A 27,868-nucleotide genomic window follows, 5' to 3' on the forward strand; every position below is an offset into this window, starting at 1 on the left:
CGAGCGCGCTCGGCTCCTGCCCTCGAAGCCGTTCGGGTGTTTCCGGGCGCCGCTCGGGTGCAGCCGGACGCCGCTCGGGTGTTTCCGGCTCTCGCTCGACGCCGCTCGGGTGTTTCCGGACGCTGCTCGGGTCCTCCCGCTCGTCTCTTGGCGCATGCGCACGCCGTTTCCCGCCCGGGGGCTGAGGAAGGTGCGAGGCCCCCTCGAGCCGCCTCAGGGCTCCGCTACCCCGGTTGCTGCGTGGGGCCAGGCCGCCCGTGGGCAGCTCCCGGTGGCTGAAGGCACCTGTGGGTTCACAAGTTGCATTTACAAGCACCCCGGTGTTCACAAATTGTGTTTACAAGCACCCCGGTGTTCACAAATCATGTTTACAAGCATCCCGGTGTTCCATAATGAGTTGTTCTTTATTAAGCAGCACTCAGGACATTCGTGTCATTATCTTAAAGCGCTAATCGTTTCACAGAAGCACAAAATCACAGAATCACAGAGTGCCTGGGGTTGGAAGGGACCCCAGGAGACCACGCAGTCCAAGCCCGTGCCGAGCAGGGTCACACAGAGATGCACAGGATGGCACCCGGGTAGGTTTTTGGATATCTCTGGAGAAGGAGACTCCAAAACCTCTCAGGACAACCCATTTTGACGCTCTGTTGCCTCCCAGTAAAGAAGTGCCCGCACACATTCCGCCAGAACCTCTTGTGCTTCAGTTGGTGCCCATCGCCTCTCGTCCTGTTGCTGCCAAGAGACCAGCTGCATCCTCTCGACACCATTAACACATTAACGAGCTCTCCCCTCAGCCTTCTCTTTCCCAGGCTAAACAGGCCTGGTTCTTTCAGCCTGTCCTCACTTGAGATGTACTCCATTTCTCTAACCATCCTTGCAGCCCTTACGCCTCACTACCACTTGGGGGGTGTTGTTGTGGGGTCACCAAAATGCCCTGAGGTCCCCGGGCTCCCCACGGTCGCACAGGGATGGAAATGCGCCCAGGCCTTCACCTTCAAGTATTTGTGAATGATTGCAGGTGTATCTCTGTACCTTTTTGATTATTATTACTATTTTTTTTCCATTAAAAGTGATCACGTGCAGTACAGCTGACAGGATTGGGACTCTCTGGGGTGGTGGGTTATTCAGTTAGCACTCTGCATTCATATGGGGGAAAAAATTAATCTTGATATCCAGCCTCAGGCTTCTGTTAGCAGCTTTGTTGGTTTAAGTCTGCTCAGAAATGGGTGGGAAAAGCAGCTCTGAACACTTAAAAGGGTGCCTTGCCTACACAGGGATAAAATTTCAAAAGAGACTTAATAGCATTTCAATTACATTGTTAAATCGCTCCCTTTAAATCAGCCCTAACTGAGGACATGTGTAGCCTATTGGGAGTTACTCAGGAGATCTAGTGCATACAGACATGGGTACAGGGCTTCGAGGGCCGAGAAGCCTTTTTGATTGCAGAGAGCAAATCCATCCTCCTGGATCCTCACTCCACTCATCTCGAGCACTGCGTTGGTTGTTTCTTCTTCTTCGTTTGCCGAGAAGGGGAGCAAGATGTCATCCCCGCCAGAACGGCCCTCCGTGTCTCCTTCTATACAGCTGAAGAAGCGCTCAACCTGTGCAGCGACAGCAGAAAAAGTAAAAGCTTAACATGGGATTGTTAAAATTTTGGGAAGCTCTTAAGTAGTGATCCCTGACTTGTGAAGTGCTTTCTCATCTTACAGGCCCTCTGAACAATGCACTTTTCTGTATGGGACCTTTTACCCTGGGAAATTTTCATGCTCGTGTATTGAGTTCAATTTCCTGTAAACTAGTTATGTCCAAAAAAACCCTAAAGGTCGTTTTTAATCTCGAGCTAAAGAAACCAGCAAATTCTGACTATGCTTTCAAGAAAAATGGTAGTCAGCTGGATCTAATTTACTGCTTATTATCAGTGAAACAGTTGTAGAAATCTTAACTTTTGTGTTTGGGGGAGATTCCTCCCAGAGTTAAGTATTTTGATTCCTGCCAAGTATCAAGCAGTTATTCATTCCTTTCTTTTCAGGATTACTTTGAGTTGTGGTACTGCTACTAGTGCCATAATCGAAACGTTTCTTTGCCTGACATAACACTGCCCCCTGCCCTCCTGCGCTTTATTTTCAGCCAGATATCAGTAATGTATGTTCTGTTCTCTCACCAGGGTACGCTGACGTCGCACAGTCTCCATTTCCAGGGATTCTAGCAAGAATAGCCGTTGTACCTCTGTTTGCTCTGGAGAATTAAAAGAGGTATGTAACAAAACATCCACCAATTTGTTTCAGAGACAGCTAGTAAGGTAAGAAGGGTGACAGTCTTGCACAGAATGATTGCTTGGTCAGAAGTTCTTTAGACTTTTTGAACTAAATTAACTGTGTGGCCTCCCTGTGAGACGAATAAAGCCATTGCTCTGTGCACAGGTGATGTTAGCAAATGCTGTGTACAAGCAGCAGTGCAGGCTGAGGGCTGAGGAAAGGCTCAAACCGTGTTTTGTGGCAGCGTCGGGAAAAGAACTTTGGAATTTGCACTGCAGTTTCTGTCATGTAGTCTTGCCGTCTTTACATTCCTTTATGTAAGTTCTCTGCAAGTCTCTCTGTAAGTTTTCTATAGTTTGTTAGTTTTGCAGCTAGGAATGCACTTAATATATTCTAGTACTACTGAATTTCCCTATTAAAGTAGCCAGAAAGCCTTCCTTACCGCTGAGAGCCTGAAGAGTGTAGTAAATTGCTCCTGCCAGGTTATGGCGTTCGTTTTCTGAAAGCGACTGTAAGCTGCTCAGCATGTCTTTTAGCTTTGGGCTCTGTGTTGTCAGCTCACAATTATCAGGTTCATTAAAAAACGCTCCCATCTAGGGGAATAAGAGAGAGAAATTTCAGGATTTAAGAGACAATTATGTTGATAGTTCTTTGCAATATACCTGGAGAAGCAAGTGTATGAAGTCCTGCAATATTTTTTTCTCCTCCTTAAGTTATTTATGAGGTTAACGTTGAACATTTAGCATTCACAGTTAAATGCAGAATATGGAATTTAAATACTTTGATACCATCAGATAAATCTAGTCTATATTCAGAACATATTTCAGAAGCTCGCTCTGTCCTGAGGACCTCCTTTCTCTGTGCAGTGATGAAGACCAGCCACATGCTGAGTGGAGGATTTGGGGTTGGTAGCTGTGATACTCGTGTCACTTGGGACAGGAAGTCTGATAACAGACATCTTTACTTACAAATCCTGGCAGCATGAAGAACTTTGCTTACTTTCTGCATCAATTCCTCAAAGAGGTCAGTGTCTCTCAATGCAGCTTTGATGGCTCCTAAAAACATGCTCCTCAAATCAACAGGCAACTGGGAGAGAATTTGGCAGTTGTTCCTTACTTCTTTCTTCAGCACGTCAAGTTGTCTACCTATGACACCTGGAAACCAGAAAGAGTGTCCAAACATTTCTCTTTTAAATTAGGCAGTCCTACAGAAAGCTCACCGGCATCCCTAAGTTTAAAATTTGAAATGTTTCTAGGAGTATTTTTGAAAGTAATGCCCAGTTTTGAGTTGGACAATTGTCACAGCACAGGTAGGAGGCAGTAGTGGCAGCAACCACTGCTGCATGGGGTTGGTACTCACCTGAGAGAGTCCACCTTACCCAAATGCAGTAAAAGCAGTGTAAGTGGAAGTATTGAAGTATGTTGCTTACCATCAGATACGAATGTTGGTGTCTTACTCTCTGGGAAATAATGAATTTCTGCAATATAAAAAAAAAAAAAAAAAAGTTGCTAGTTTAGAAAATATTTAGAGCTGGAGAGGTAGTGTTGGTTGATTTGGTCTTTTTTTTTTTTTTTGAGTCTGAAGGTAGTAGTGTCACAGTTCTCAAATCTCACGTGGTGGCTGTGGGTCAGACTGGTATTCGCACGCTTACCAACAGTCTTCTGCCTGCTCATTTCAAGGTTCGTTTAAACTCTCTCATTTCTAGACCCCTCCTCTGCCGTCACTTGCCTCCTATTAGGGCCTGTGCTAAAATACATTGAATTTAAATGGCCTCTTGCACTCGATGGGATCCACGCAGGCATGAAGCACGGGGGGAAGCAAGCCAAATCTCAAATCCCGTGGCAGGCGTCAGGGATGTCCCTCCTTCCTCTGCCTAGCCTGTACGAGCACCCCTGCCCAGTGCTCCCACCGAAGCCTTGGCCACCCAGTTTTCTCCCTGGCACTTTTCTTCTCAGGAGGAAAGAAAACAAGCCAGAACCACCTTTGTCCTCTGTGCCAGTTTTTCAAGAGGAGCTGTCCCTGCAGTTCATGAGATGTAGAGCTGAGGCTTCCTTTACCTTGCTTTCATTTTCTTACCACCCCTCCCTGCAAACAGCCTTGCTTTCCCAAGTTGCCCTTTTAACTTGTGTACTGAGCCTTTCCCACGTGATTTCTGCTATTTCTATTGTGTTTGTGCTTGCAGATGAGCTGCAGGTGGCTGAAGGGCTGAATGACATTTTTCTAAAATGTTTTTGCTGCGTTGTTTCCCGAATGGAGGAGTTGGTAGGTTCTCAAAGTTACTCACGCCATGCCGCATCTTTAATGATCACCTGGATCGCCTTGAAGGCTAGGATGCAGCCCTTGGGTATGGTTATGCTTTGCTTCCTCATGCAGGTACCCTGGTTGGTTAAAAAATAGAATAAAAAATCTGTTACTGGCCTGAATGGCATGCAGGAGGCCGGGAAGGACGCACTCTGGAGCTGGAGAGAAACCAAACCTTTGCAATAAGCTTGGCATAAAGCTGGGCCACGAATTGCCCTGTTTTCTCTTTGGATTCTTCATAGCTGACATCATCTGAGGCTTCTACCGTTTCGTGAACCACGTATAAATTCTGTTGCATCCTCCGTAGTTGCTGAATGAAGGGGTGATTCACGTTGAGTTTTCTAGAGGGGAGAAAGGATGCAATATCTCTGCTAAACGTGCCTCTGTACGCGAGTTGTGCCAGAAGTAGCGGAGCCTACTTAGAGCCACAGCTTGTCCCCTTTCTCCTGCTACACAAGGACACAAACATCACAGTGTGACTGTGGGGCTGGAGGGCGCGTTCTCTGGTTGTGTCTGCCTTACCTTTTTCCACTCAGCGCCTCGAGTTGCTTTACATCTACTGCCTTTTTTTCCATCTTGATGGACCACTCTTTGGAGAAGGAGGCAGACCCTCCTAGTTCTACCTGCGCGGGTTTGGTGTCCACCCTCACGACCCCATCGATTTGGTCATGGGCTCTTCCTGCGGTTGTAAAGTGCCTCGAGTCTTGCTGGTCTCCGCAGGGGAAGGACTCTGAAATGATTTGAGGCTTTGGTTAGCGTGGTTACACAGACAGTGTTACGGCTGTCGTCCCCACAGTAAAGATGCAGTGTGGTAGGGTTCAGGCACAAATTAATCCTTAATTAGGCACTGAGAGGAAGCGGGATGACTCAAGTGCCTTGTCTGTGGAAATTATAAGCAAGAATGATAAATGTGGACTTTACCGTCACTTTCATCGTCTGTTCCAGGCAGCAGCACATCGTGGAGTTTATATTCTGTCCGTTTGTAGGGAAGAAACTGGCGGAATGAGGTTTTTCCTTTTCCTGTAACTAGACAGAAGGTTCTGAAATGGTCTTGGTCGATGATGCTTTCAACTGGAACCAGGTTTCCGCTTGGATCCATTTGCTTTGCCACATTTTGGGTGACTTTTTTAAACATTCTGCTGCGGCTTGATAAATTCTGGAACCGAGGAGAAGCGTGCCTGTGCCTTAGGAAATAGGCAAGACAAGCAAAGTGACTTGTAATACAAGCAGAAGGCTGTAACAAAATGCATTACTCCTTAATTTTTAAGGATAATGACCCCCCAAAGCCTACATCAGTACAAGGACACAGTGTGCATGAGGTTGTTGGAGGGAAGCACGTGGTGAGGGAGGATTAGCAGCTGTGGCTTGCTCGTTAGGCTTAGTGGGGCTTATCCCTGCCTGCGGTGTAACTTCAGTTGTAACTTCAGCCGTTGCAGAAACGAGAGCACAGCTAGCTGCTGCTGCTGCGGGATGGGATGGAGCCTCAGTGCTGCTGGGCACACCGGAGACATCTCATCTGTTGCATGTACCCAGCACAGAGCACAACAATTCTCATTACTAAAACTAGACACGGCTACTTATCCGTCTTATGCCACCTATTGTGGTCCTAAATACTTGAATCTCTAATACATTGCCCTTACACAAGGTTTATTTTTTTTTAATCTTTTTTTTTTTTTTTTTTTTTTTGCTGTTTTTGGAGTTTCTTCATAAGTACTGCTTCTGCGTTTTTCCCCTTAGGTCTCGATGCCTGCCGGATGAGTAAGGCTTAGCCCTGTTTCGAAACAGAGCCCAAGAGAACTGCTTTTCTAAGGTGAAGGAAGTGAAAGTATCGAGAACAGCATGCTGGCGAGGGAAATAGGAGCTCTTTGGTACGGAACAAGCAATCCCCAGCATTTCGGGTTCGTTTTGTCTGTGCCCCTTCTCCCCCAACCCATGGCATGCCCGCAGAGCTGCAGGTTCCTCTACGGAGGAAAGCTGGGTGTTGGAGGGAGAGAAAAGAAACCGGCCTCTGGCTCCTGTTGCAGTGGTTTCGACTCCAAAGTTTCGCTTTTGCTTATGCCCTTCGGTATAGGTATGCGTGGCACAGGGAAAGACAACTTTAATTTACAAATGAAACTTCTCTAGGTGCTGGTGTGTTCTCTCCCTTCTGCGTTCTGCTTTATCGAGTCCCGTTAAATAGTAACAGATCCCTGCCCGTGGCTCAGATGAAGAGCTCCCATTCATTTGGGGTGCATGCGGAGCTTTTCTTTCCCTCCGTCTTGCTTGAATGCACCCCAGGGGCTTGGAAAAAACAGACTTGGAGAGTCTCAATCTTTGGGGAGTTACTATCATGTCAGGAAGGGGGTACGCCGCCGGGGGAAGCAGCAGTCCTGCCTGCCTAACGTGGGATGGATTCAGCAGTGCCCGCGGGACACATTCCAGCGGAAAAGTTCAAAGCCAGATAAAACCCAGCAAGAACTACCAATTTGCTCTCCCCCTCTGCTGTTCGCAAAGCTTTTAAAAACATACCTGCCTGCTTGGGGAGCGAAAAGTCTTCTCTTACCTTGCAGGTGGTGGGAACGGCCAGGAGCTTGCGTCCGTGCCGCTGGAGTGATGGGAGTCTGGCAGCAGCTGGGTAAGCAGCCACTCCCTACTTGCTTTCTGGCTGGTTCCGGAAGGAAGAGGCTTATTTTAAGGACAAAGTCTGCAATAGCTGCAGATAGCAAAGTCCTCACCCAAAAAACTTCGCTGACCAGTCATTCTGCGGTGCTGCCGTTACCACAGCTGCAGATAATTTGTCTGGAGGCTAACCGTTTTTTCCCAGGCTTCTGGCGTGGTTGTGATTTTCAGATTGAGATCCGTTGGGATGGGGAACAACATGTTCTGGCCTGGGAGCTATCTCAGTAGACCCGTGACAACGCCAGGCTGCGAGGCGTGGGGTGCCTTCAGCAGCTTTTATTGACCGGTCTCCTTGGCCAACTCTTCACTTCACTGCAGCCCCTGGCTTGGTGGGCTTCCAACGGTATGTTTAAAAGCAAAACTGGCCCACGTGGAATTCAAGGAATGTAGTACAAGCTTTTACATGAATACGTACTTTATTAGTTTCTTTTAGAATGCTGTACAAAGGAGTAATAAAAATATTCACACTTTTATTTTAGAAAGTTCTCTACATGAGACTTCGGTATCCACAGCAAAAAGAAGGGCTACGGGGAGAAAAAACAAAACAACCCTAAAACTATGTACAATGTCAGAATGTTCCATTAAAAAAAAAACAAAACTAATTTAGCTCACTTAAATTCATCCAAGGAGGATACATAAACGCAAACTCCTGCATGCTTAAAATACATTATGCGCAATGATAAAGCAATGTAAGTCACAATAAGAAATATTAATGCGTTAACAATGGTAACCCAACTGCTGTTCCCTTTTCAAGGGCCAGTACCAACCTTCTATTAAAACAAACAAAAAAAAAATAAACAATGAATTAAAAAAAAAAAAAAAAGTACTCAAGAATTAAGTAGCCCTAGACCTCAGGCTTTTGTTTTTATTTTAAAGGCTTTTTTTCCTGCAAAGGGTTGGACTTTGTAACATCCGTTAGCTCTGTTAAAGGAATTACAAGACAGGATTCCCTAATTCACCAACTGGTAGCACTTGATTGTTTCCCTGCTGCAGCGGCTTCCACATGGCGTTAATTGGTGCATTGTCTTAATGATGGCTTAGAGGAGGCCTTGCCCACAAGATCAGGTGGAGGGATGGCTGCTTGCCAGTGCCTGTAAACTGCTGGAGTGGTGGGTTTCTGAAGCTTTTCTCCTGCATTCATCGCAGAACAAAAAAAAAAGAAAAGCATTTTAAGTACCTACTTGTCCAGCCTTTGTTTCTCAGTCACACAAGGAGTCCACCTTGGTTCTCCAGCTGAAGTTTGTCCTAGTTACTATGTACAGTGTAAGGTCAAGGGGGAAATCTGTCAAGTGCAATGCAATCAAAATCCTGTTTAAAATCAATAACGCTCAATTATCTCCTTCACAGAGGTACTGGAGAAAATTCTACAGCCTAAAAGAAGGAGCAGACAGGCTTTGGGCTCCCATTCTGACTCTCAGCACACAAGGTAGGCTTTGTCCTTGGATTATCGCTATGCCAGCTGCAAATACATGTCTAAAAACCCCTCCTCCTGTCCGTGCTGTTCCGATGTCCCTTTTCTCAGAAATGACTCACCCCATGAGATTTTTAGTGTTTTGACGAAGTTCATTAACTTCGTGTGCGCAAGATTAGCCTTCAAGCACTGAACTCACTTCCAGATGAATTTAGCAAATAAATATCCCAGAAGTGGTTTCCATACGGAGTTCCAGGACACCCAGAACTGTATTCATTCCTTTCACACCACTGCAACAAAGAAACTTAACTAGAAATTTGGTCAGGTATGACTCGCTCCCATCACGCTGGCAGGAAGGAACCAGCCACAGAACTCACATGAAGGTGGCTTGACCAGCAGTACCCAAAGCTTTTTTTTTTTTTTTTTTAATGGTTCCTTTTCTATTTTTGATTAATTCTTCTACCTACCCTTAAGATGGGATCTTAAGGAGGATACCAGATCAATAATTGTTCAAGTAACTATAAATCTAATGAAGCTACTCAATACAAAGTATTATTAACATGAACTCTTTCTTCAACTCTTGCTCTCAGTTTTGCCCATATTTCTCCAGTTTTCATTTATATTTCACTTGATTGGATTAACTGTATGAGTCCAAGTTAAGTTCAGATATTTTGTGGCAAAAAATGCTGTACCTGCCTTGGAAAGAACGTCATTTGCCATGTAATCCCAAATATGGACACTTGTGTAATGGCTATTTTAATAATTTCAGTGTCAATAAAGTATATCAGAAAAGCTTACTATTATAATTAAGGCTTTGCCCAACATTTTAGACTCCGGGCTTTAAAAACAGCCTTTTTCAGAAGTTTGGAATTCCATCCTATGTTGTTTTACCGATGACCTTTAATTTAACAAAATGCAATCAAATGTCCATAGTGTCAGTTAACAGCAGAAATAATATATACCCAGATCCTCAGCTGTTACAATGCCAAGGTGCTTGATGCAACTACAGCGCTGTACTTTGAAGAAAGCTGATCCTCTACCTTCAATTTGTGCTTGTGCTAAAAATATCCAAACTGCTCTGGCTTTGTGTGAAGCACATATACTTAGAAATAATCAGTGTATGTCTGTATCTAGGGAATTAATACTTCAAGCAAAAGCACCTGTGGTATAGCCACTGTTTTTGTTGCAAAAAAGTTGATGTTCCCCCCCTCGTATTCTACCTAAATGAATAGTGTTCTTCCTTCTGGAGATTTACCCTTGGCATGGCTGTTGGGTGTGCTATCAGGAATTCAGATCTGCCGAGCAGCACGGTCTGCCTTGCAGATGCAGCCTTAGCCACCCTGTTAAGAACAGGTGCTGCACCTCTGAGGGCAGCAGTCTTCCCGTAAGCATTCCAGGCATTGGTGCTGTTGATTTCTTACTAATTTCAAAAGTTCTCAGCTGATTGACAAAACGGTTCTATTCCAAAACCACTTTTTTTTTCCCCAAAAAAAGTCATTGTCTAGTAGCTTAAAGAGTACATTAGCTTTAGGGAATATAGTACCTTAACTAAAGCAGCAGTCCCTATGTCGTGGTGGTTAAAAGGTTTAAACCCCCTCCCCAGTCATGTACACTACACATCTGCCAAACTCTCTCTGGAGAACAGCACTCAAGTATCAAGCCAGGCTCTTCTCTTTCCACCTTCTTGAAATCTTCTTTCTACTTTCTTGAAAGCTTCGTTTTCACTTAAAATATTTCTGTTTTTCAAACATATTAGGTAATGATTCTCTATGCATTCCAGCATCCCTCTGAGGTATGCTAAATGTTTTCTCCCTTCTCTGCAGCAGTCTGGTAGTTAATCTGAGACAGAGAGGTAAAGCAGCTTGCCTAAAATTACACATGGCGTAGTACTGGATCCTAAGTGTGAACTTGGAGTTCCTCTGTCCTGTGCTCAGACCATCAAACAACTCAATATCCACTGTGACTTCTCAAGCTAGGCTTAGCTAATGCAGGAACAAAACCAGCACATTTTAAAAGTTTCTACCATTGTCAGTGTGAGACAATATAAGCACTAAGACAACAAAAAATACAGGCTTTCCTAAGTTTACAGGGGAAGCATGAGGAAAAACATTTCATCGGGCACGCAACCCAAAAGAAAAACCGATTGCCTTGAACAGCAGAAAGGCATCTCAGCCAGGAAGTCTAAACCTGCAGACCTTTTTTTCATTCAGGTGGTAGTTTCATGGGGGAAAAGGCTTATTTTTGTTCCTATACTAAATCATCTGTTGTCCTCAGTGCCCCGTAACACCATTCTCTTGGTCACTTCAGTGTGCCGCTCGTTAGCATCGCCCTCCTGCAGCTCCCTCACCCTTGGCAGAGTCACCCTGGGCCCAGGGGCTGCTGCTGCAGGATTTGTGCGTGGCGCTGAGTGCCAGGCAGTTGGGCATCGCTTGTTGGCCACATGGAGGCTCGCATGTGAAGTCCACGGTTAGGACTGGCAGATCTCAGTAACGTGCACGCAGACTTAAGAGACCAAGGAGACTGATGGAAGTGAAAAATCCCAATTATTGCCACTTTTTATGCCAGGCAGCCGTCCATCTCTCACTTGGCCTGTACCTATGGGCAGCTTCTCCCATGCTCATGCGATCTCCATGTACCAAGTGCCTCAGTGGCATTTGTATTTAATCATTAAAATGAGCTGCAACCTGGTCTTTAATCCAAGCGCTGCACTGCCCGAGTGCTCAGCGTGCTTTAAAATTTTAGTGGTTTGGGCTTGGGAGCAAAGTTACCCAGAGAAATTCTGGTACAAGTTGTTACTTTCAGCTGTAGCTTAGGAGCTGGTAAATCTTTTCCCTGAACCACGCGAATGGTACCACAGAAAACTGAAAGCTTTGTCAAACTGCAGGTGATTCTTTCCTGTACTGTTTTTAGTAAAAGAACTTCCTTTCTCAGTGGCGTAAAAGATTTCAAAATACAAATCTGTCGTTCTGTTCCCCCCCCGCCCCAAAATGGGACTCAAACCCCCAAACAATCAACTATTGGGGAAGTCTGGCTGTCTCCCTTTGAACTTCCCCACATATCGCTTAAAGCACCTAGCTTCAGAAAGGGAAATGTATGTTAAAGTGCATTTACCACAGCAATAGTACCAGCACTAAAAGCTTTTCCCCTCATCCCTGTTCTCGCCGTTCAATGTCTGGGACAGACGATGATCTTCCCATAACTCATCCTCTTTGTACCTCGAAGTCTCAGTGTATCTCCATCTATTTATGACGCTGGAATAAAAGAAATCCAGCGTCACGTATCCTGCTCCGCGCTAAACTCTACTCTGGAGCTTGTTTAGATTTATTGGGCATGAGGATCCAGCATGCGGTATATGTCTATTGGGTACTGCATTTAAACAGCCGCTGTGAAATCAGATCCCAGTGGGCACGGGGGTGAAGAAACAGAGCAAGAGAGAAGGAACTTCCCCTCGCCTCTGCTCCTCTTCCACGCGCTCCGTCTACGCAGTTCAGTACTTGTTGATCCCAAAGATCCGGACTCCGTGAAACTGAGGCAGCTTGGGGATCAGGACGCTCATTAGGGAGATGGTGTTGATTACGAAGTGTATCCGGTCATACTTTGTGTAAAAGCTGGTTAGAAAATACCTGGAAAGGCAGGGAACAAAACGAGGAATTAACGCCGCTTCGTGCTTTCTGTTTCCCCAGACAGCACGGGCAGCAGGAGCGCCGGCCAGCACAGGACCCGAGGCAGCTCAGCTGCCCTGCGGTACTCACAGTACGATGGGCATGATGGTCAGGAACTTGCGGGACGCTGTGAACTGCACGCCGTAGTCCATCTGCTCCCAGTGCGTCAGCAGCCGAGCCTTCCCCTGATCCGGCGTCTCGAAAGGAGTTCCTTTCACGGTGTGTAGGAAGATGTACATGCTCTGCAGCAAACACACGTGCAGCGGGAATCAACACAGTGGACGGCACAGCTTCAGCACCAACAGCACGGCGCTGAGAGGTTTTGGGCAGGCAGCTTGCAGCAGCACGCCGTCCCGCTAGAGGGACGCATTGCCATTGCTGGGAAACTCCAACAGCGGCTACTGAAGCAGTGAGTTAGGGCGAAGGCCACTAGCTGGGGCTCTCCCAGGCTTGGCTGCTGCATCTGGGGCCTCTCACTCGGCTCTTGCACATGAGGCAAGAAGGGAGTTGCAGGATTGCAGCGCTTGGATCGGGAGATTAGCATGGAGTCGCTCTGCCGTGCAGCAGCAATGCTAAATGCTGTCTAAAAAAAGTGCTGCTAGGCCTGCAGGCAGTAAGGGTCTGCTACTATTCCGATTACAAGTTAACCTCGAAGTGGAACACAACTTAGAGATAAGCAGCAAGCGTCCGGCTCAGTCAGACACGTCTTTCAAGCACAGCCATTGCTGGCTTTAACTCCTTTCTGCTCCCAGGACCCAAGCGTTTAAGCTGGCAGAGGAGAGCAGGGGAAGGAGCTGGATGAAATGCAGGTAGCACGCGCTGAACTCAGCCCCTAGCACCTCTAGCTGGTGTGGTGTTTTCCTTTCACTAGAGATGTGAATAATATGAGCATGAGGGTCCCCGATAAGGGTGTATTTTGTCTCTGGGATATTCTTGGGCCGAGATGCTACTTAAAATAAATGACACAAAATTAATTGCTGCGCCTCTGAAGTATTTTGCCTCTTTCGCCTGAGGGCACATGGCTGTGGAGAGGTCTGCTCAAGCCCTAGGACCCAAACGTGCTAGGATTTGAACAATGGGATGGCAGAGGCAGGGAAGTGAGCAGTTAAACAGAGCACAGTTTTCTTCTGCTCACTGGGGAAGTTGTCACTGCGTGGCTGCAGCACAGCACAGGACTGCACTGCATGAAATCTTTTACTTTAAGCAGAAGGAGCTGAAGGTTAATCTTGCTTCCTAACCCTAACGAGGCCAATCCAGTCTGATTATATCAACCCAAGTGAAAGCTGCCATGCCAGCTTCTGTGGCCTGGTACAGCTATTCCTCTGCTAAGGTGGACACAGCAAAGGGACTTGCTCTGCAGGCAAATCAGTTGTGTCCCCTCTGGGCAACCTTACCAGATGCTGGGAGTCTTATCAGTACCTAGGCTGGATTTAAATACATGACCTAGAGGAGAAGGTGCAGTCTGAGGGCTGCAGGTTGAGTAACTTACCCCATGTCTTTGGAAAGAGAGAAAGGAACTGTGTCAACAAGAGCCGGATTAGATCTCTCTCAGAAGAACAGCTGGTGCAGAGAGATTACCTCCCCGTGCCCCAGGAGCCAAACCAACCACGCTGCTCCCTTACCATGTTGTGGATGATGTTCGTCAGAGTCCAAACCACGGGGACGCTGAAGAAGGGGATGCTGAGGAGCACAACGTGCAGCAGGCCGATTCCAAGGACGTAGGACAGCCAGATGCCGCGGCTGTTCATGACGCGGGTGTTGGGGTTCACCTCGCTGTGTGCCGTTCCCACGTTCATGTTGGCTCTCCTGTCAGCTGGGCACCCCTGAAACTAAAGCAGATCAGGTTAGGACTCGGGCTGCTCTACCCCTCCGTCCGAATTTCTCAGCTAAGCACGGCGGGGGTGGAGGGACTTGCTGTTAAGCAAGCTGAGATTTTTGTCAGCTATAAAAATCCCGCGTTGGGTCACTTCTCTGCACCTCGTCGCTGATGTTTCTGAGGGGAGAGGCTGAATCTGGGAGCAGCTCACGTTTGGGAACAGCGTGTGGGGAGCCTGCCTGTGACAGAAGCTACGTGTGATCTGCTGAAGCGTTTTCCTGGAACCAAGATGTCAGTGTTCAATGCGAACCTTCCCTGACAAGACTCACAACACTCAGATGAATACTTTAAGTGCTTTTTAAGCCATCATCACGGTATTAATAATGGAAGCACTTGGCTCGTGAAGTTTCTTACATGTTTCTGGGTTCAACATACTTTAAACTAAGAAAGCAAACACTAGTATTTGACGAGTGAAGGCAAAGCAGCTCTTTATTGACAGATCACCCAGTTAGTTTGCGTAATTCAGGAGGGTTCTGCATGCTCTGCAGGCTCGCTGGTCTCCTGGTCTGGTTTGTAAGTTTTCCCTTCCAATTTAAGGCTTTGCGGGATGGGGGCAGTGGTAACAGAATTCCCCTGTAGGGAAGGAGACTCGGAGCTCAGGCTTTTCTAAGCAATCCCAGGGAGATGAGGAAGCAGAACAGGGTTATCCTTTCAGATTGCCAGTGGGTAACACCAGCAGTCTTTGCACCGCTGCCTTATGGACAACGCTGTGGCTTTTTGGACGGCTGCGCCGGTAGCTACCAGCAGCAGGTACTGGTTATGTTTCAGGCTTACTGGGCAGACAAGGGCTGCTATACTGGTTTTCAGGGATTACAGCAGAGAGACAAATTAGAACCACTGTAAAGTAGACTGTCTTGACATGTCTTGCATGAAATCCTCACTGTCCGTGTCCCAAGGAAATGTGGTTTTGTTAGGTCCTACAGCCCGTCCCTCCTTGCAGAGGACCCCAAAGCAAGGGCTTTTTCCTGCTGTCTGGCCTCGTGTTGTTGCTGCTGAAGAACAAGTCGCTGTTCTCTCCAGCTCTCGCAGTCTCAGGAGGCGAGCCCGAGCCAGATCTAACATTACGCGCTGGATGTCGCTACCAGCTGTTGCGAGTTCCCTGACGGAGTGCTGGGCCTGGCTTGTTTCAGAAGCTGCTGTGCTCTCCTGCTCCTGCCCAGGGCTCTCACACACGCCTCGTGCTCGGCTCTGCAGCTCCTGGGACGCTCGCTGCCACTTTCAGCCGGCGCTGGCTCAGCACCAGAGGCTGCCAGGTGAGCTGACGGATGCTCACCTGCTTCTGCTGCCCAGGTGGTTCACATCTGGAGAAGGCTTTTGTTCCCCTTGCAGAATAAAAACCTGCAGATCTGCGGGTCGCTCAGCCTCTTGGCACGTCTCCTGGCAGCTCCTGGGCACTCCAGATGAGGAAACTTGGTCTGGAAGCAGGACTCGGAGCTGGAGTTCAGCGCTCCAGGCCTGGCTGGGAGAGCAGCTCCGTCCCTAATCTGCTGCAGCTCCTAAAGGAAATCTGGGGGCTGCGGCGAGGCACAACACGAGTCCAAAATGTCATACTACTGGGAAAAAGAGAAAGAAAAAGCAACCACCGCTGTGGAATGCATAAACAGGAGTGCTGCTTGCCAGACAAAGGAAATAATTCTCCTAGATATTGGTAAGGCCTCAGCTAGAAAACTGTCCAGTGCTGGAGGGAGGCCAGGGGAGAGCTGTGAGAATGAGCAGAGGTGTAGGAAAAACATGACCTGCAAGGACAGCTTGAAGGAAATGGGTTTGTTTAGTCTAGAGAACACTCAAGAAAGATGTGATGAATGGCCCTCGAGTACTTAGAAGATGGCAGCAAAGAGAATGGAGACAAACCGTGCAGGGGTGTGAGCTGCACGGCCGAGGTTCAGAGCAACGCGGCAGTGCAGGAAGCCTGATGCTGACCGGCCTCATTGGATGCTTTAAAATCCAGTTTAATTAGCACCGAGAAAGAGAAGATTGTTTCCTCTTTGGAACCGGGGTGGGGACCTCTTCCAGGCCCTCCGGCTCTGTTCTCGAGGTGATGCTGTTATCCGAGGGCCTTCCCACCTCCCCGACAGCCGGAGGAGCAGCCTGGATGTTCAGGAATCGAGTGCAGTTTCCATGTGGGGACATCTGTGAGTCTGACGGTCAAAAACCAAGGAGCAACTTCTACCCGGCGCCAGCTGCAAACGAGGGCAGTTGCAGAGCTGAGGCTGGGTGGCAAAGGGCCAAGCTCAGAAGCTGTACGTGGAGCAGTCCTCCTCCCTTTGCCTCAGTTTCCTCGCTTGTAAAAACGATTGGAGTGGTGAAACGCGAGCGCAAACAGCCCGGGAGGTTAACTCAGCCTTGCGAGACAGCTGTGGCGATGGCAAGCGTGAGGTCCTATTATTAGGACAATTTTGCATACTTCTCTAACTCTGCCTTCCCCAGCTTCAAGAGATTTCACTTGTGAACCTTTCCCATTTCTGGCCTCGTGTTCGCAGCCCTTGCCCAAGCCCTTTGCTGACTTCAGATTGCACACGGAGCGTCGCACGTTATTGCACAAGCCTGGCTGGCGGAGCGCGCCGCCGAAGCTCCCATCCCTACCCCCATCCCCGGTCTCGTGTTGTTTGCTGTCTGATTTTACACCAGGGATTTGCTCACCTGCAGAAAACGAAACAAAACAAAACAAACAAAAAAAAACCAAACGGAGGCGAGACACAAAAGCGGGAGGAACTCCAGCTCCGCCCCTGCAGCAGCTGGCAGCCGAGCTGCCTTTCCCAGCCGTGCAGCCCCGGTTCAGGACAGCAAAGTTGGGATGTTTCGACAGACCGGGTGTGAAGGTCAGGGCCGAGCTGACGTTGGCCGGTGGCCATCCAAGGAGGGAAAAAGTCACGGTGGGACACGACCAGCACTCACGATGGAGGAGCTGAGCCCTTCCTCCCTGCCCAGGCCTTTCTGTGCCTGCTCACCCGTCACTCCTGTGAGCTCCCGGCTGCCCAGGGTTTTGTTGGGAGAACCAGACCTGTCCTGGGGCTCCCAGCAGGGCGCTTTGGGGCTGCCAGCACTTCCCTGCTTCGACAAGAAGTGGGAACAACCCCACAGCAGCAGCTGCTGGAGGATCACCCCTAAAGCCGTGCCACCAGCACCCCGAGGCTCAGCTCCTTCCCCACCTCTTCTTTTGCTGCCGGGGGAGCCCAAACACCTCCTGCCCCGGACCCAGGACACCGGGCAGGGCACGGCTCTTCCCGCAGCCGTTCCCCTGCTCCGTGTGGGTGGGAGCTTTATCTGGGGACCGCAGAGGTGAGGAAGGCAGCGGGTGCTTATCTCGGGCGATCTTCCTGAGCGCTCCCAGCACGCAAGCCATTGTGAGCCGGGGGAGCCGCGGCAGGGCCGCGATCCCTATCTCTGGCAGCAACAGCAGCTCCCCGTCTCCCCAGCAAATAAATATTTGAAACCCTTCTTTGCCCGAACCGGAGGATCGAGTGCCTCGACGATGTTGGCTGCGTGTAAAGGTGGCTGATAGGGGAAGGTGCTGGCACTTCGGGCTGCCCAGCACTGCTCCGTGGCCCCGAGCTGGGCCGCTGGGGGCTCTGCCAGGCCCTGAACCCAGGACCCGGGGCAGCAGCAGCGGGACAAGGATCAGGAGGAGGCCCCGGCTGATGCTGGCAGCAGAAGCGTGAGCGAGCGGGTGGGCACGGCTGCAGCTGGATCTGTGCCCCCCCCCCCATGGGATCTGTGCCCCCCCCCGTGGGATCTGTGCCCCCTTTTGGGATCTGTGCCCCTCCTGCTCCGGGATCTGTGCTCCCTTGTGGGATCTGTGCCCCCCTCTGGATCTCTGCCCCCCCCCTTGTGGGATCTGTGCCCTATCCTGTGGGATCTGTGCCCCCCCCCCCCGTGGGATCTGTTCCTTGCTGTGGGATCTGTGCCTCCCCCCCTCTGGATCCCTGCTCCCCCCGTGGGATCTGTGCCCTATCCAGTGGGATCTGTGCCCCCCCCGTGGGATCTGAGCCCCCCAGTGGGATCTGTGCCCCCCCCTTATGGGATCTGTGCCCCCCCTTGGGATCTACTCCCCCCTTGGGATCTCTGCCCCCTCCCCAACCCCTGCCCACCCCCCCCCCGTTCCGGGGGCCACGGGCCAGCTACAACTCGGGGCCGCCCCCCGGGGGTGCCTCCCCCCGCCCAGCTCCCAACCAAGCCCCGTTCGCTGCCCAGCAGCGGGACCCCGGGGGCCTCCCCCACCCCCCCAGCCCCCACCCCCAGCCCCCCGCTTTCTCCCGGTTTCCCGGAGCCGGCAGCGCCCCGGCACCGGCCACCGCCCCCCAACCCCCGCTGCACACCGGGGGGGGCTCGGCCTCACCGCGGGACCCCCCCCCACCTCCAGGCCCGGCCCTCACTCACCGCTGCGGCCCCGGTCCCGGTCCCGGTCCCGGTCCCGGTCCCGGCCCGGTTCGGCTCGGCCCCGGCTCGGCTCGGCCCGGCCCGGCCCGGGCTCTCCGCCGCGCTCCCGGCCGGCCCCACGGCGCGGCCCGCCCCGGCCCCGCGGCACGCCGGGAGTTGTAGGCCGGGGGCGGGCAACGGGGCCGGGAGGCAGCGGGGAAAGGGGCTGTGGAGGCACAAAACAGCAGAATCCAGGGGGCACGGAGGCACAACACCACAGGGTCACAGAACCGCGGAGTCACAGAATCACAAAATCCCAGAATCCCAGAATCACGGAGTCACAGGATCCCAGGATCACAGAATCACACGCAAAAAAAGCAGAATCCTAGAATCATGGAGTCACAACATCACAGAATCCTAGAACCACGGAATCACAGAATCAATCACAAAATCACAGAATCTCAGAATCCCAGAATCCCAGAATCCCAGAATCCCAGGATCATATAATCCCAGAATTACAGAATCGTGGAATCACGGAATCCTATAATCCCAGAATCACAAAATCATGGAATCCCAGAATCCTAGAATCATGGAATCCCAGGATCATATAGTCCCAGAATCATGGAATCATGGAATCCTGTAATCCCAGAATTATGGAATCCCAGAATCACCAACTCACAGAATCACAGAGTCACAGAATCATGAAATCCCAGAATCCCAGAATCATGGAATCTCAGAATCCCAGAATCCGGGAATCACAGAATCACAGACTCACTGAATCGTGGAATCCCAGAATCACGAAATCCCAGAATCCCAGAATCACAAAATCCCAGAATCTCGGAATCCCAGAATCCTGGAATCCCAGAATCACGGAATATCCTGAGCTGGAAGGGACCCACAAGGACCATCGAGTCCAACTCCTGGCCCCACACAGGTCTACCCAAAAATTCACCCAGGAGTTTCTAATGAGCGACAAGATTCCAGGGAATCGTAGAATCGTTTGGGTTGGAAACAACCTATAAGATCATCTGGACCAACCTCTGACTCCTACTGTGCCACCTTCTGATGCGGGAGCCCCAAGGCAGCCCTCCTGGGTCAGGGTCTGTGCCCCAAATCACAGAAGCGTTAGGGCTGGGGAAGACCCCAAGATCGTGCAGTTCAACCGTCCCCCTACCACCACCATCACCGAATACATTAGGGTTGGAACGCCCCCAAAACCATCCGGCCCAACTGCCCCCCTACCACCACCATCTCCCCCTAGACCACATCCCCAGGCACCACGTCCAACTTCCCTTAACCACCCCCAGGGACGGTGAGTCCACCGCCTCCCCGGGCAGGGGACGGGGTCTCCGCCACCTCCCGAGGCGGCTCCTTTGGGGGCCGCGGTGCTGGGAAGGGGATGAGAGCAGCGCTCGCCCCCTGCTTCACATCACATCTGCTCTGCCCACAGCACCCCCGAGCTGTGGCCCTAAAGGCACAGAGCACCCCATGCCGTGCTCAGCAGCACCAAACCCAGGGTGATGTGGGGGTGTCCCCGCTGCGAACCCTCAGCCGAGGCATCGGGCACGTTATCGGTGCCAGCGGGCACCGCCGGGGCGCGTGGCCAAGGTCAGGGCCTGGGAGCGGAGGCAGGATTCCTGCGCTGGAGTGCGGGGCGACCATCTGGCCATGCCTTTGTTTGCACAGCCATCAAAGCCAGCAGCGCGGCGCTGCCGCGGCCCCTCGGTGCGCGCGGCCATCTGTGCAGCCTTTGTGCGCGCCGCCGCGCCGAGCTCTCCTGCCGGGGAGAGGCAGAGGGTGCAGCGTGGCGCCGAGCAGTGAGGCTGCTTTGTGCTGCCAGCCCCTGCCCCGAGCTGCTCTGCTCCTCGCTCTCCTGGGACCCCGCCGGGGCGCAGCCAGCCCCGGAGCCCATCAGCGTGGCACCCCCGGGGTGCCCTCTCCGTCCCCATGCCCGGCACAGGCGGCTCCACCAGGATCGCTCGGAGCCCCCCCAGCTCGGCATGGTCGCTGCCAGCCCTCCCTGGCCACATGGAGAAGCCAATTTTTGGGGTCTCATTTCCGGCACGGAGGTGTTTGCGGTGTTGCTTTGTGCTGAAGGCATCGAGGCTTCTCCTGCTCTGCCCACGGCTGGGCACCCGGTGCCAGCGTCCTTGTGGGCTTGAAGGTGGCCGCGCGCCCGTCTGCAGGGAATGGATGCGGGCAGGGGTCCCGCAGACCCACCTGGCCCCCTGTGCACCCACCTAGTCACGGTGCAGCCAGTGGGTGCCAGCTCAGGATCCATCTCCAGCCCCGCAGTCGTGCGCCAGCTGGGCACAGCAGGGCCGTGGGGACCGGAGCACCACACGCTGGCATCGTGCCGCTGGCAGGCACCGGGTGGCTTCCTGCAGCCGGAGCTTCCCCTGGCAGCTGCTGCCGGAGGGCTGTGGGCACCCGCAGGGCCAGGAAAACCCAGTCCCTGCCCAGGCGCCCGGGGGTGCCCGCGGCAGCGCGGCGAGGTGCGGGGATGCCGTGAGCGGAGGCGGGGGATCCCGCGGGAGCCGGCCCTGCTTTGCAGGGGAGCCACGCACGCACGGCAGGCTCTATTTTTATCCCCGCTCCTGCCTGACTGAGCAGCTCCCTCTGCGCGGTGACATCTAATTTAGCAGCTTCCCCGCACCCCGCTGACTCCGCACGTGAGGGGGAAGCACAATGCGACGGCTATTTTTAAACGCCCATAAATATTAATCCCTCTCGGTGATGCAGCAGCAGCAGCAGCCTCTCTCTCGCTGCCGGTGGGAGCGCAGTGAGGGCACCCGCTCCTCGGGCTCCCCAACCTGGATTCACCCACCCAGGGAACCCCAGAATTTGGGGGCAAAGGGTCCCAGGGGAGGAGGATCCATCCCCAAACCCACAGCCCGGGCTGGCAGCTCCCTGCGTGCAGGGGGGCTGCTCCCGCGTGGTTTCCCCATCCACCCCCGTGTTGGGGGCCACACTCCCCTCCCGTTTGGCCAGCCACGGTCCCGCTGCCGGCTCGGTACCAGCTATATTTAGCAGCACATTGGCAGCGGGGAGCTGGTGCTGCCTATTTTTAGCCACCGGTGCTGGCTGCGGCAGGGAAGGGTCCGCGCGGGGTCGCGCTGCACTGCAGGCTCTGCGTTTTCAGGCTCCATGGGGTGGGAAAGGGCCGGAGCCCCCCAACCCCTGGGCTAAGCTCGGGCTGAGCCCGTGGCCACCATCAGCTGGGGCTCGCCAAAAGCTCCGGCAGCCCCAGCATCGGTCTGGATGCGTCCGTGGTTCCCTCCAGCCCCGCTCCTGCAGCTGGTGGCTGCCTCGCTGGGTGCTGCCGCAGCTCCAGCTCCGGGCACAGCACCCAGCAGCACCGGGATCGGTACTGGGGAGCTCGGGGCTGCTCCGCTCCATGGCCAACCGTGGGGAGAAGCGAGCCGAGGAGCCTGAGGGCAGGTGGAGGCTCTCCCTGCCTGCTGCCCTGCAGCCTTTGAGGATGCCCCAGCGCAGGCTTGGCTGCGATCCCAACCCCAGAGATGGAGACGGCGGCGGGAGCCTGGGCCCCGCCAGGGCCTGGCAGCCCCGGGGCAGCTCTCGGGGGGGAACGTGGGGGTCCCCGGGGAGCGCCTGGCTCCAGCCCTCCCGTCAGCTTCGGTTGTCCTAATGCAGCCAGACGCAGGCCACGCGCCTCGTAAACCGGTTATCCACCGGAGCAGCGGCCTCTCCAAGGAGAACCGGGGGGGGGTCACCGGAATCCTTGCTCTCAAGGTCTCCTCTCCTCGTCCCCGGTGCCCGGTGTCCCGTGGGGGCAGGCAGGGAGAGCCCCGGTGCTGCCGGCCGCGTGGAGCGGCCCCAGCCGGGAACGGGGGGCACCGGGAACGGGCCGGGCCCGGTAACGGCGGCCGCTCTCCATGGTCCTGAGCGCAGCCCGGAGAGCCCCGGTCCGGGCAGCTCGGGGCTGGGCTGGGGGCCTGCTCCGGGTCCCCCCCCCCGGGCTGCGGTCGCCTCGCTGCCCGCCTCGGCTCGGGTTTCCCCGGGTAAGCGATGCCGGTGCCCGCGGGAGGCGGCGGCCGGGAGGGGTCGCGCTCCGTGGCGGGGGAGGAGGAACGGCACCGGATGGGGGGGGGGCTTGGGGGGATTCCCGGTGTCCCCGGGGCTGGGCCGGGGGCAGCCCCGGGGCGGGGGCAGCGGCGGGGGGCACAGCCCAGCTCCGGGCATCACCCTCCGGGGGGGCAGCGCCGTTCCCACGCAGGGACCCGGGGGGGCTCGGCGCTCCCCGGCGGCTCCGTTCGCTGCGGATGCCCCGGGCTGGGGGCTCGGGGGTGCCCCCGGTGCGTCCCCCGCCTCCCCATCCCACCCCCGGGGCAGGGGTCCCGAGGCGCAGCCTCTCCCGGGACCGGCCGGGGAGAGAAGCCGGGAGCTAGGCGGGGGTGCCCGGCTCCGTGCAGCCCCCCCGGCGGGGCGGGCCGGGGGCGGGGAGCCCCGGGGAGGCCCGGGCGGTGGATCCCGCCCACCGGCCCCGCCGCCGCCGCCGCCGGCTCCGGGCCCGCCGCGCTGCGCGGGGCGCGGCCGCTCCGGCCCGGGGCGCGGGGCCGCTCCGCCGCCGCGGGGGGCGCACGGCAGGTGAGTCCGGCCCGGGACCCCCCCTCTCCGGTGCTCCCCGGTGCTCCCCGGTGCTCCCCGGTGTTCCCCGGCTCCGGGAGGGGCAAGGCGAGAGGCGGCGGGCGGAGGGGCGGGGGTGCGGGGGGCGGGGGTGGTCCCCCGGGGAATTACCGGGGCTTCCCTCGCCCGCAACGCGCCCCCCCGGTGCCGAGCGGAGCCGGCGCTGGAGCGGGGCTGGGGGGAACCCCGGGCATCCCCGGCTTCTCCGGGCGCACCGAGGGTCCTGGTGCCCGCACGGATCCACCGTCGCCAGCCTCGGTCGCCCACCGGCACCTCGGGGGCGTCCCCACGGCTGGCGGCGACCCCCGAGGGTCGGGTGGGGACCCCTCGCCCTGGCAGGGTGCTGCACCGGGCCGGTTGCGCCCGCGCTCGGTGCCGTGCCCGGTCCGGAGCCCCGTGGCCGCAGCCATCCGAGCCCCCCGTGGGGCCCTGGAGAGCCGCATCCTACCCGAGGGGGGGTCCCCCAGCCCCCGGGTGCCGCGGACGAGGCTCCCCCTTTCCTGGGTCCCCGGTCCTGGCTCGTTCGGGTCCGTTTGCAGCGGTGCCCAGCCCTGGGCTCTCCCCTCCGGGTTACTTCTGGCAGATTTGGGGGGCTGGTGCCCCGGCCAGGCGGAGGTGCCGGTGTGGGGCTGGGGTTCCCGGTGCCCTTCAGCTGCTCGGAGCCCCGCTCCCTGCTTGGAGGGTGCCAGGAGTGGGGTTCTCGGGGCCAGCTCTGCACTGGCGCGACCTTGGGGTGTTTCGGTGCAGTCGAGCTGAGTTACGGTGCTGAGCAGCGAGCGCAGAAAGCCCCGTCCTTGCCCCATCCCAGGCCTGGCAGCCTCCCCCTATAGCCCCAGCAGCCCCAAATTGGCTCTGGGGGCAGCTTGAGCCCCCCAACAGTGGGGAGCAGCATCACTGCCCCCTGGGGAAACCCAGCCCCAAGGAGCTGCAGCCCCTCATCCGCAGGTGGGGAGGAGAACGTGGGACCCCTGCACCCCAGGGTGCTGTGGGGGCTGCAGGGGACAGCCCCAAGGCTGCGGGCAGGATAACCAGGACATGCCCGGGGCAGCACAGCGTGGGGGTCTCCACAGCACAGCTCTGCTCAACCTGTGCCACGGGGAGCCCTTTCATGCTGGTGTCTTCAGTCACGGGATGCTGGGAGAGGAGAGCTCCTGCATCCTGCTCTGGTCGTGCCGCCGCTGCAGCCCCTCGCTGAGACGGGACCTGTGGCTGGGAATGCGGGGCAGCGCGCTCGCCGCTCTCGGACGTGGCCTTATCTGCTGCCACCACCCTGGGAACTTGCTGAACGCTCAGCTCCTGTGAATTTCCTTTTTCTGTTTTTGTTTCTTTCCTGCTGACGTTTTTCCCCTCCGGAATAAAGGGCTGGATGGGGACCATGGTTACAGGGTGGTGTGGGCAGCCCGGCTCTGGGGTTGGCGTGGCACCGGGCAGGGGACAGCTCAGCCCGGCCACCCGCCCGCTCCAGTCCCCTCCAAAGCAAACACCCCACAGAAAGCGTGGTGCGTGCCTGCGTCCCCGGGGCGGGCAGCGCTGGAAGCAGAGCTGGTGAGCAAGATCCCTGCCTGCCTGCCAGCCCCGCAGCGCTCGGGGAACCTGCGCTGCTCCTGCCCGCGCCTTGCTTCCATCACGCTCCCCAGGGGCCCTGCCTGCAGAGGCTGCTCGGCTGGAGCCAGGGCTTGCCGGCCGCCTCTGCAGGATGCGTTGGCCTTCAGGCAGCGATCGCACTGCCGGTGACCTTGGCGGGGATCTCACCCCCGCCTCTGGCTCAGCCCGCGCCGTGTCCGTTTGTTACAGCCCAGCTGCTGCACGCAGGAGACGTGTGGTCGCTCGGCCCCACGGGGCCTAATCCTGCTGCGCTGGAACACCGAGCGCAGCCGCTGATGGCAGGGGGACGAGTGAGCCGTGCCAGCTGTCCCCGTCCCCGTCCCCATCCCACAGCTGGGTGAGCCGGGGCGGGCGCGATGCTCCCCGCCGGCACAGCGGCTCTTCTGCCCCTTGGTGCCTCTGCCTGATGCTGTGCCCTTGCTGTCTCCGTCCCAGATGCACCGACTCCAGCCCGAATCACCGCGGGCAAGAGCCGAGGGGCCGGTGGCCGTGTGAGCAAGCCGGCGCGGTGCCATGCCTCCGGTGGAGCCGTTCCTCCTGCGCTCCACGACCATGTGGCTGCTCCTGCAGAGCGTCCTCCTCCTGGCCTCCTGCCTCCGCTCGGCCGCCGCTTTCCCCAAGGGCTGCTACCCCTCGGAGGAGGAGGGGCTGAAGACCTTCCGCTGCAGCAACGCTCGGCTGACCGAGGTCCCCAAAGACATCCCCAACGACACCAACAAGCTCTACCTGGACTCCAACCGCATCCCCTTCCTGCCCCGCGACGCCTTTCGGGACCTGCCGCTGCTGCTGGAGCTGGACCTGTCCCACAACGCCATCGCCGGCGTCGAGAGCGGGGCTTTCCGGGGTCTGGGCGACCACCTGCACTCCCTGGACTTGTCTTCCAACAGGCTGGTGTCGGTCAGCAAGGACGCCTTCAGCAACCTGAAGGCCAAGGTCAACCTCTCCAACAACCCTTGGCTGTGTGACTGCCGGCTGCAGGAGCTGATCCGCACGGTGGAGCTGGTGGCCGGCTCCTCGGGCGGCATCGTCTGCGACTCCTCCGTGCAGGAGGAGCACGTGGGCAAAGCCTTCCTGCAGGTGATCGCCGACACGGACTTCTGCAACATGTACAAAAAGACCACGGACATCGCCATGCTGGTCACCATGTTCGGCTGGTTCGCCATGGTGATCTCCTACCTGGTCTACTACGTGCGGCAGAACCAGGAGGACGCCCGGCGGCACCTCGAGTATCTCAAGTCCTTGCCCAGCAAGCAGCGGCGCTCGGAGGAGTCGTCCACCATCAGCACCGTGGTGTGAGGGACCCCCGGGGCCGGCCGGGGCTGTTCCCGGCTGCTGTCACCGCGCAGAAATCGCCGTGTTTTGGTTTGTTCTGGGGCAGCTGTGGCCACCCGCAGCAATGCGAGCACCGGGGTCGGGTACACAGCGAGTGGCTGCAGCTACGGGCAACAAGCACGGGGCGAGCGGGGAGACCCCCAGCGCGCCCCCACCGCGCGGTCATCGCTCCGACTGCCCTGGACATTGGGACTTCATTCCAAACTTTTTTTATTTCCTTTGCAGAGATCCCCTGGGGCATTAACGAAATCAGTGTTTTAATCCCTCCGGCTTACCCTCCGCCGCCCGAGGGATGTTCCCGGCGGCACAGGGCTCCTGGCTGCCCGCCCGGGGGGACGCGGGCTGGGCTCAGAGCTGCAGCCCGGCAGGACCGACGGACAGGGGACAGGGGGATGCAGCGGTGGGGAAAGGCGAGGGGCGGGCGTGGGTTTGCCCCAGCTCCCGTCCCTCGCGCTGGGCGCTGCGGCCCCATCTCCCCTCTCCGCCCTCGCTGCTCCCCGGCCCTTTCTGGGTGGAGTGAGGGGCGCGGGGTCCCACACAGGGGGCCCCCCGCTCGGAGATGGGTGCTGGGGGGGTCAAACCAGGACCTCCCGCTCTGAGCCTGCGTTTCTGCGAGATGCAAATGGGAAACGAGCTCGCCCTGGGCTGAGCCCCGTGCCGAGGGAGGTGGGTGCTGATGGAGGGGGCTGAGGGCATGGGGGGGAGCGGGTTCCCCCTCGGTGCTCCCCGGGGACCACGCGGGTCGGGGCTGCCAGCCCAGTGGCACCGCCACCACCGCGGCTCCCACCTCTTACTCAAGGACTCACACGGCTGCGACCGGTCACTGTGACGGCGCTGGGACGGGGACGAGGCGGCCGCTCGTCCGCCTGCTCCCCGCTTCCCGTGCCGCTGGCAGGAGCCTGAACCTCCCCTCGCCCTAAAAAGCCCCAACGTCCCTTTTTTGACACTTCCCGGATTGGGCTGCAGGTTCCTGGTTTCGGTAGGTAGAGATGGGCCAGAAGCACCGCGCCGCCGGGGCTGCCCCCCGCGTGCGCCCGGCTGCGATCGGCTCCGCTCCCACCTCGGGGCGTGCAGGGTCCAAGCGGAGCCTCGGAGCAAAGCCAGACCAGACCCGGACCCTTCTGGCCCCTGAGAGCTGTTTTTTTTTGCTGGTTTTGCCCTTTTTTAAACCAACTGAAGCTAAACTGCCTTAACTCACCAAGAGCACCAACCAAAGCTGCTTCAACATCCTCTGGCAGCACCCGCCCCGGAGCAGCGGGGGCTTTTTATTGCTGGATCCTGGCCCTGGCTGGGGGCAGGCAGGGTTCGGGGTCCCCGCTCCGTTCCCATCCCTCCCGCAGCCGGGGCTGGCGGAGGGAGCGGTGCCCGCACCCTCCCACAAGTGCCTACATCCCCAGCGCAGCCCCGTGACGCACAAACGCCCCCGGCCCAACCCCAGCCCGTGCGGCCACTGCCCCCTCCCCACGGCGGAGGAAAGGGGCTGGGGGGAACCGGACCGAGCCCCCGGGGGGCACCCCCGGGTGGCTGCTTGCACGCCTGGGTGGGGGCACCCCCGGGACCGTCTGACCCAATGTGTGTTTTGTGTAAGGGACCTTTCCTGTTCTTACTTTATACAATAAATTGGCTTTTACTTTGGGAGCCCGTGGCTGCCGCGTGGTGGTTGTGCATCGCGTGGGTGCTTCCGCAGCGCCTCGTGCCGGGGTCCCCCCGGTGACACCCCTGCCACAAGGAAGGGCCACGGACACCCACGGCACCCGGTGTCTGG

At 55.8% G+C, this 27,868-nt stretch overlaps 3 protein-coding genes and 1 long non-coding RNA gene across 6 annotated transcripts; 2 read left to right on the forward strand and 2 right to left on the reverse strand.

Moving 5' to 3' along the window:
* Window positions 1-385: 385 nt before the first annotated feature.
* GSDMA (gasdermin A) lies at window positions 386-7,349 on the reverse strand. Its single transcript, XM_084496410.1, has 10 exons — window positions 7,099-7,349; window positions 5,478-5,740; window positions 5,079-5,286; window positions 4,732-4,897; window positions 4,540-4,633; window positions 3,685-3,732; window positions 3,255-3,409; window positions 2,698-2,848; window positions 2,162-2,235; window positions 386-1,601 (listed from the first exon to the last, which is right to left on the reverse strand). The coding sequence occupies exons 2-10, from the start codon at window positions 5,689-5,691 to the stop codon at window positions 1,365-1,367; spliced, it is 1,347 nt and encodes a 448-aa protein (XP_084352536.1). The 5' UTR covers window positions 5,692-5,740; window positions 7,099-7,349; the 3' UTR covers window positions 386-1,364.
* LOC311422900 lies at window positions 1,660-8,347 on the forward strand. The gene is made up of 4 exons (XR_014685524.1): window positions 1,660-2,252; window positions 6,294-6,424; window positions 7,106-7,170; window positions 7,386-8,347. It is a non-coding gene; the product is annotated as an uncharacterized lncRNA (long non-coding RNA).
* Window positions 7,612-18,641, reverse strand: ORMDL3 (ORMDL sphingolipid biosynthesis regulator 3). Of its 3 annotated transcripts, XR_014685523.1 has the most exons (5): window positions 18,541-18,641; window positions 13,910-14,116; window positions 12,378-12,529; window positions 11,737-12,248; window positions 7,612-8,345 (listed from the first exon to the last, which is right to left on the reverse strand). XR_014685523.1 is itself a non-coding variant. In XM_084496412.1 (4 exons), the coding sequence occupies exons 2-4, from the start codon at window positions 14,081-14,083 to the stop codon at window positions 12,113-12,115; spliced, it is 462 nt and encodes a 153-aa protein (XP_084352538.1). In that variant the 5' UTR covers window positions 14,084-14,116; window positions 18,541-18,641; the 3' UTR covers window positions 7,612-12,112. The 3 variants fall into 3 exon arrangements, 2 of the variants coding, with proteins under 2 accessions (XP_084352538.1, XP_084352539.1); XM_084496412.1 differs by having other exon boundaries at window positions 7,612-12,248; XM_084496413.1 differs by lacking the exon at window positions 18,541-18,641 and adding an exon at window positions 15,437-16,715 and having other exon boundaries at window positions 7,612-12,248.
* A 4,407-nt stretch (window positions 18,642-23,048) lies between these two features.
* Window positions 23,049-27,741, forward strand: LRRC3C (leucine rich repeat containing 3C). Its single transcript, XM_084496124.1, has 2 exons — window positions 23,049-23,127; window positions 25,207-27,741. Exon 2 carries the CDS (start codon window positions 25,285-25,287, stop codon window positions 26,065-26,067), a length of 783 nt encoding a protein of 260 aa, XP_084352250.1. The 5' UTR covers window positions 23,049-23,127; window positions 25,207-25,284; the 3' UTR covers window positions 26,068-27,741.
* Window positions 27,742-27,868: the final 127 nt, after the last annotated feature.

The sequence above is a fragment of the Aythya ferina genome (assembly GCF_964211825.1).
Source record: "Aythya ferina genome assembly, chromosome: 23".
NCBI lineage: Eukaryota > Metazoa > Chordata > Aves > Anseriformes > Anatidae > Aythya > Aythya ferina.

What these genes read in the sequence shown, in the direction of transcription:
- LRRC3C (XM_084496124.1), top strand. Translation starts at nt 25,285, where the DNA reads ATGCCTCCGGTGGAGCCGTTCCTCCTGCGCTCCACGACCATGTGGCTG.
- GSDMA (XM_084496410.1), bottom strand. Translation starts at nt 5,691, where the DNA reads ATGTTTAAAAAAGTCACCCAAAATGTGGCAAAGCAAATGGATCCAAGC. An exon ending in ACCAACATTCGTATCTGATG is followed by an intron (nt 3,410 to 3,684) that starts GTAAGCAACATA and finishes TCTGGTTTCCAG; the next exon opens with GTGTCATAGGTAGACAACTT. An exon ending in TGCGACGTCAGCGTACCCTG is followed by an intron (nt 1,602 to 2,161) that starts GTGAGAGAACAG and finishes GTCGCTGCACAG; the next exon opens with GTTGAGCGCTTCTTCAGCTG.
- ORMDL3 (XM_084496412.1), bottom strand. Translation starts at nt 14,083, where the DNA reads ATGAACGTGGGAACGGCACACAGCGAGGTGAACCCCAACACCCGCGTC. An exon ending in CGAACATCATCCACAACATG is followed by an intron (nt 12,530 to 13,909) that starts GTAAGGGAGCAG and finishes TGTTTGCTGCAG; the next exon opens with AGCATGTACATCTTCCTACA. An exon ending in ACCATCATGCCCATCGTACT is followed by an intron (nt 12,249 to 12,377) that starts GTGAGTACCGCA and finishes CTGCCTTTCCAG; the next exon opens with GTATTTTCTAACCAGCTTTT.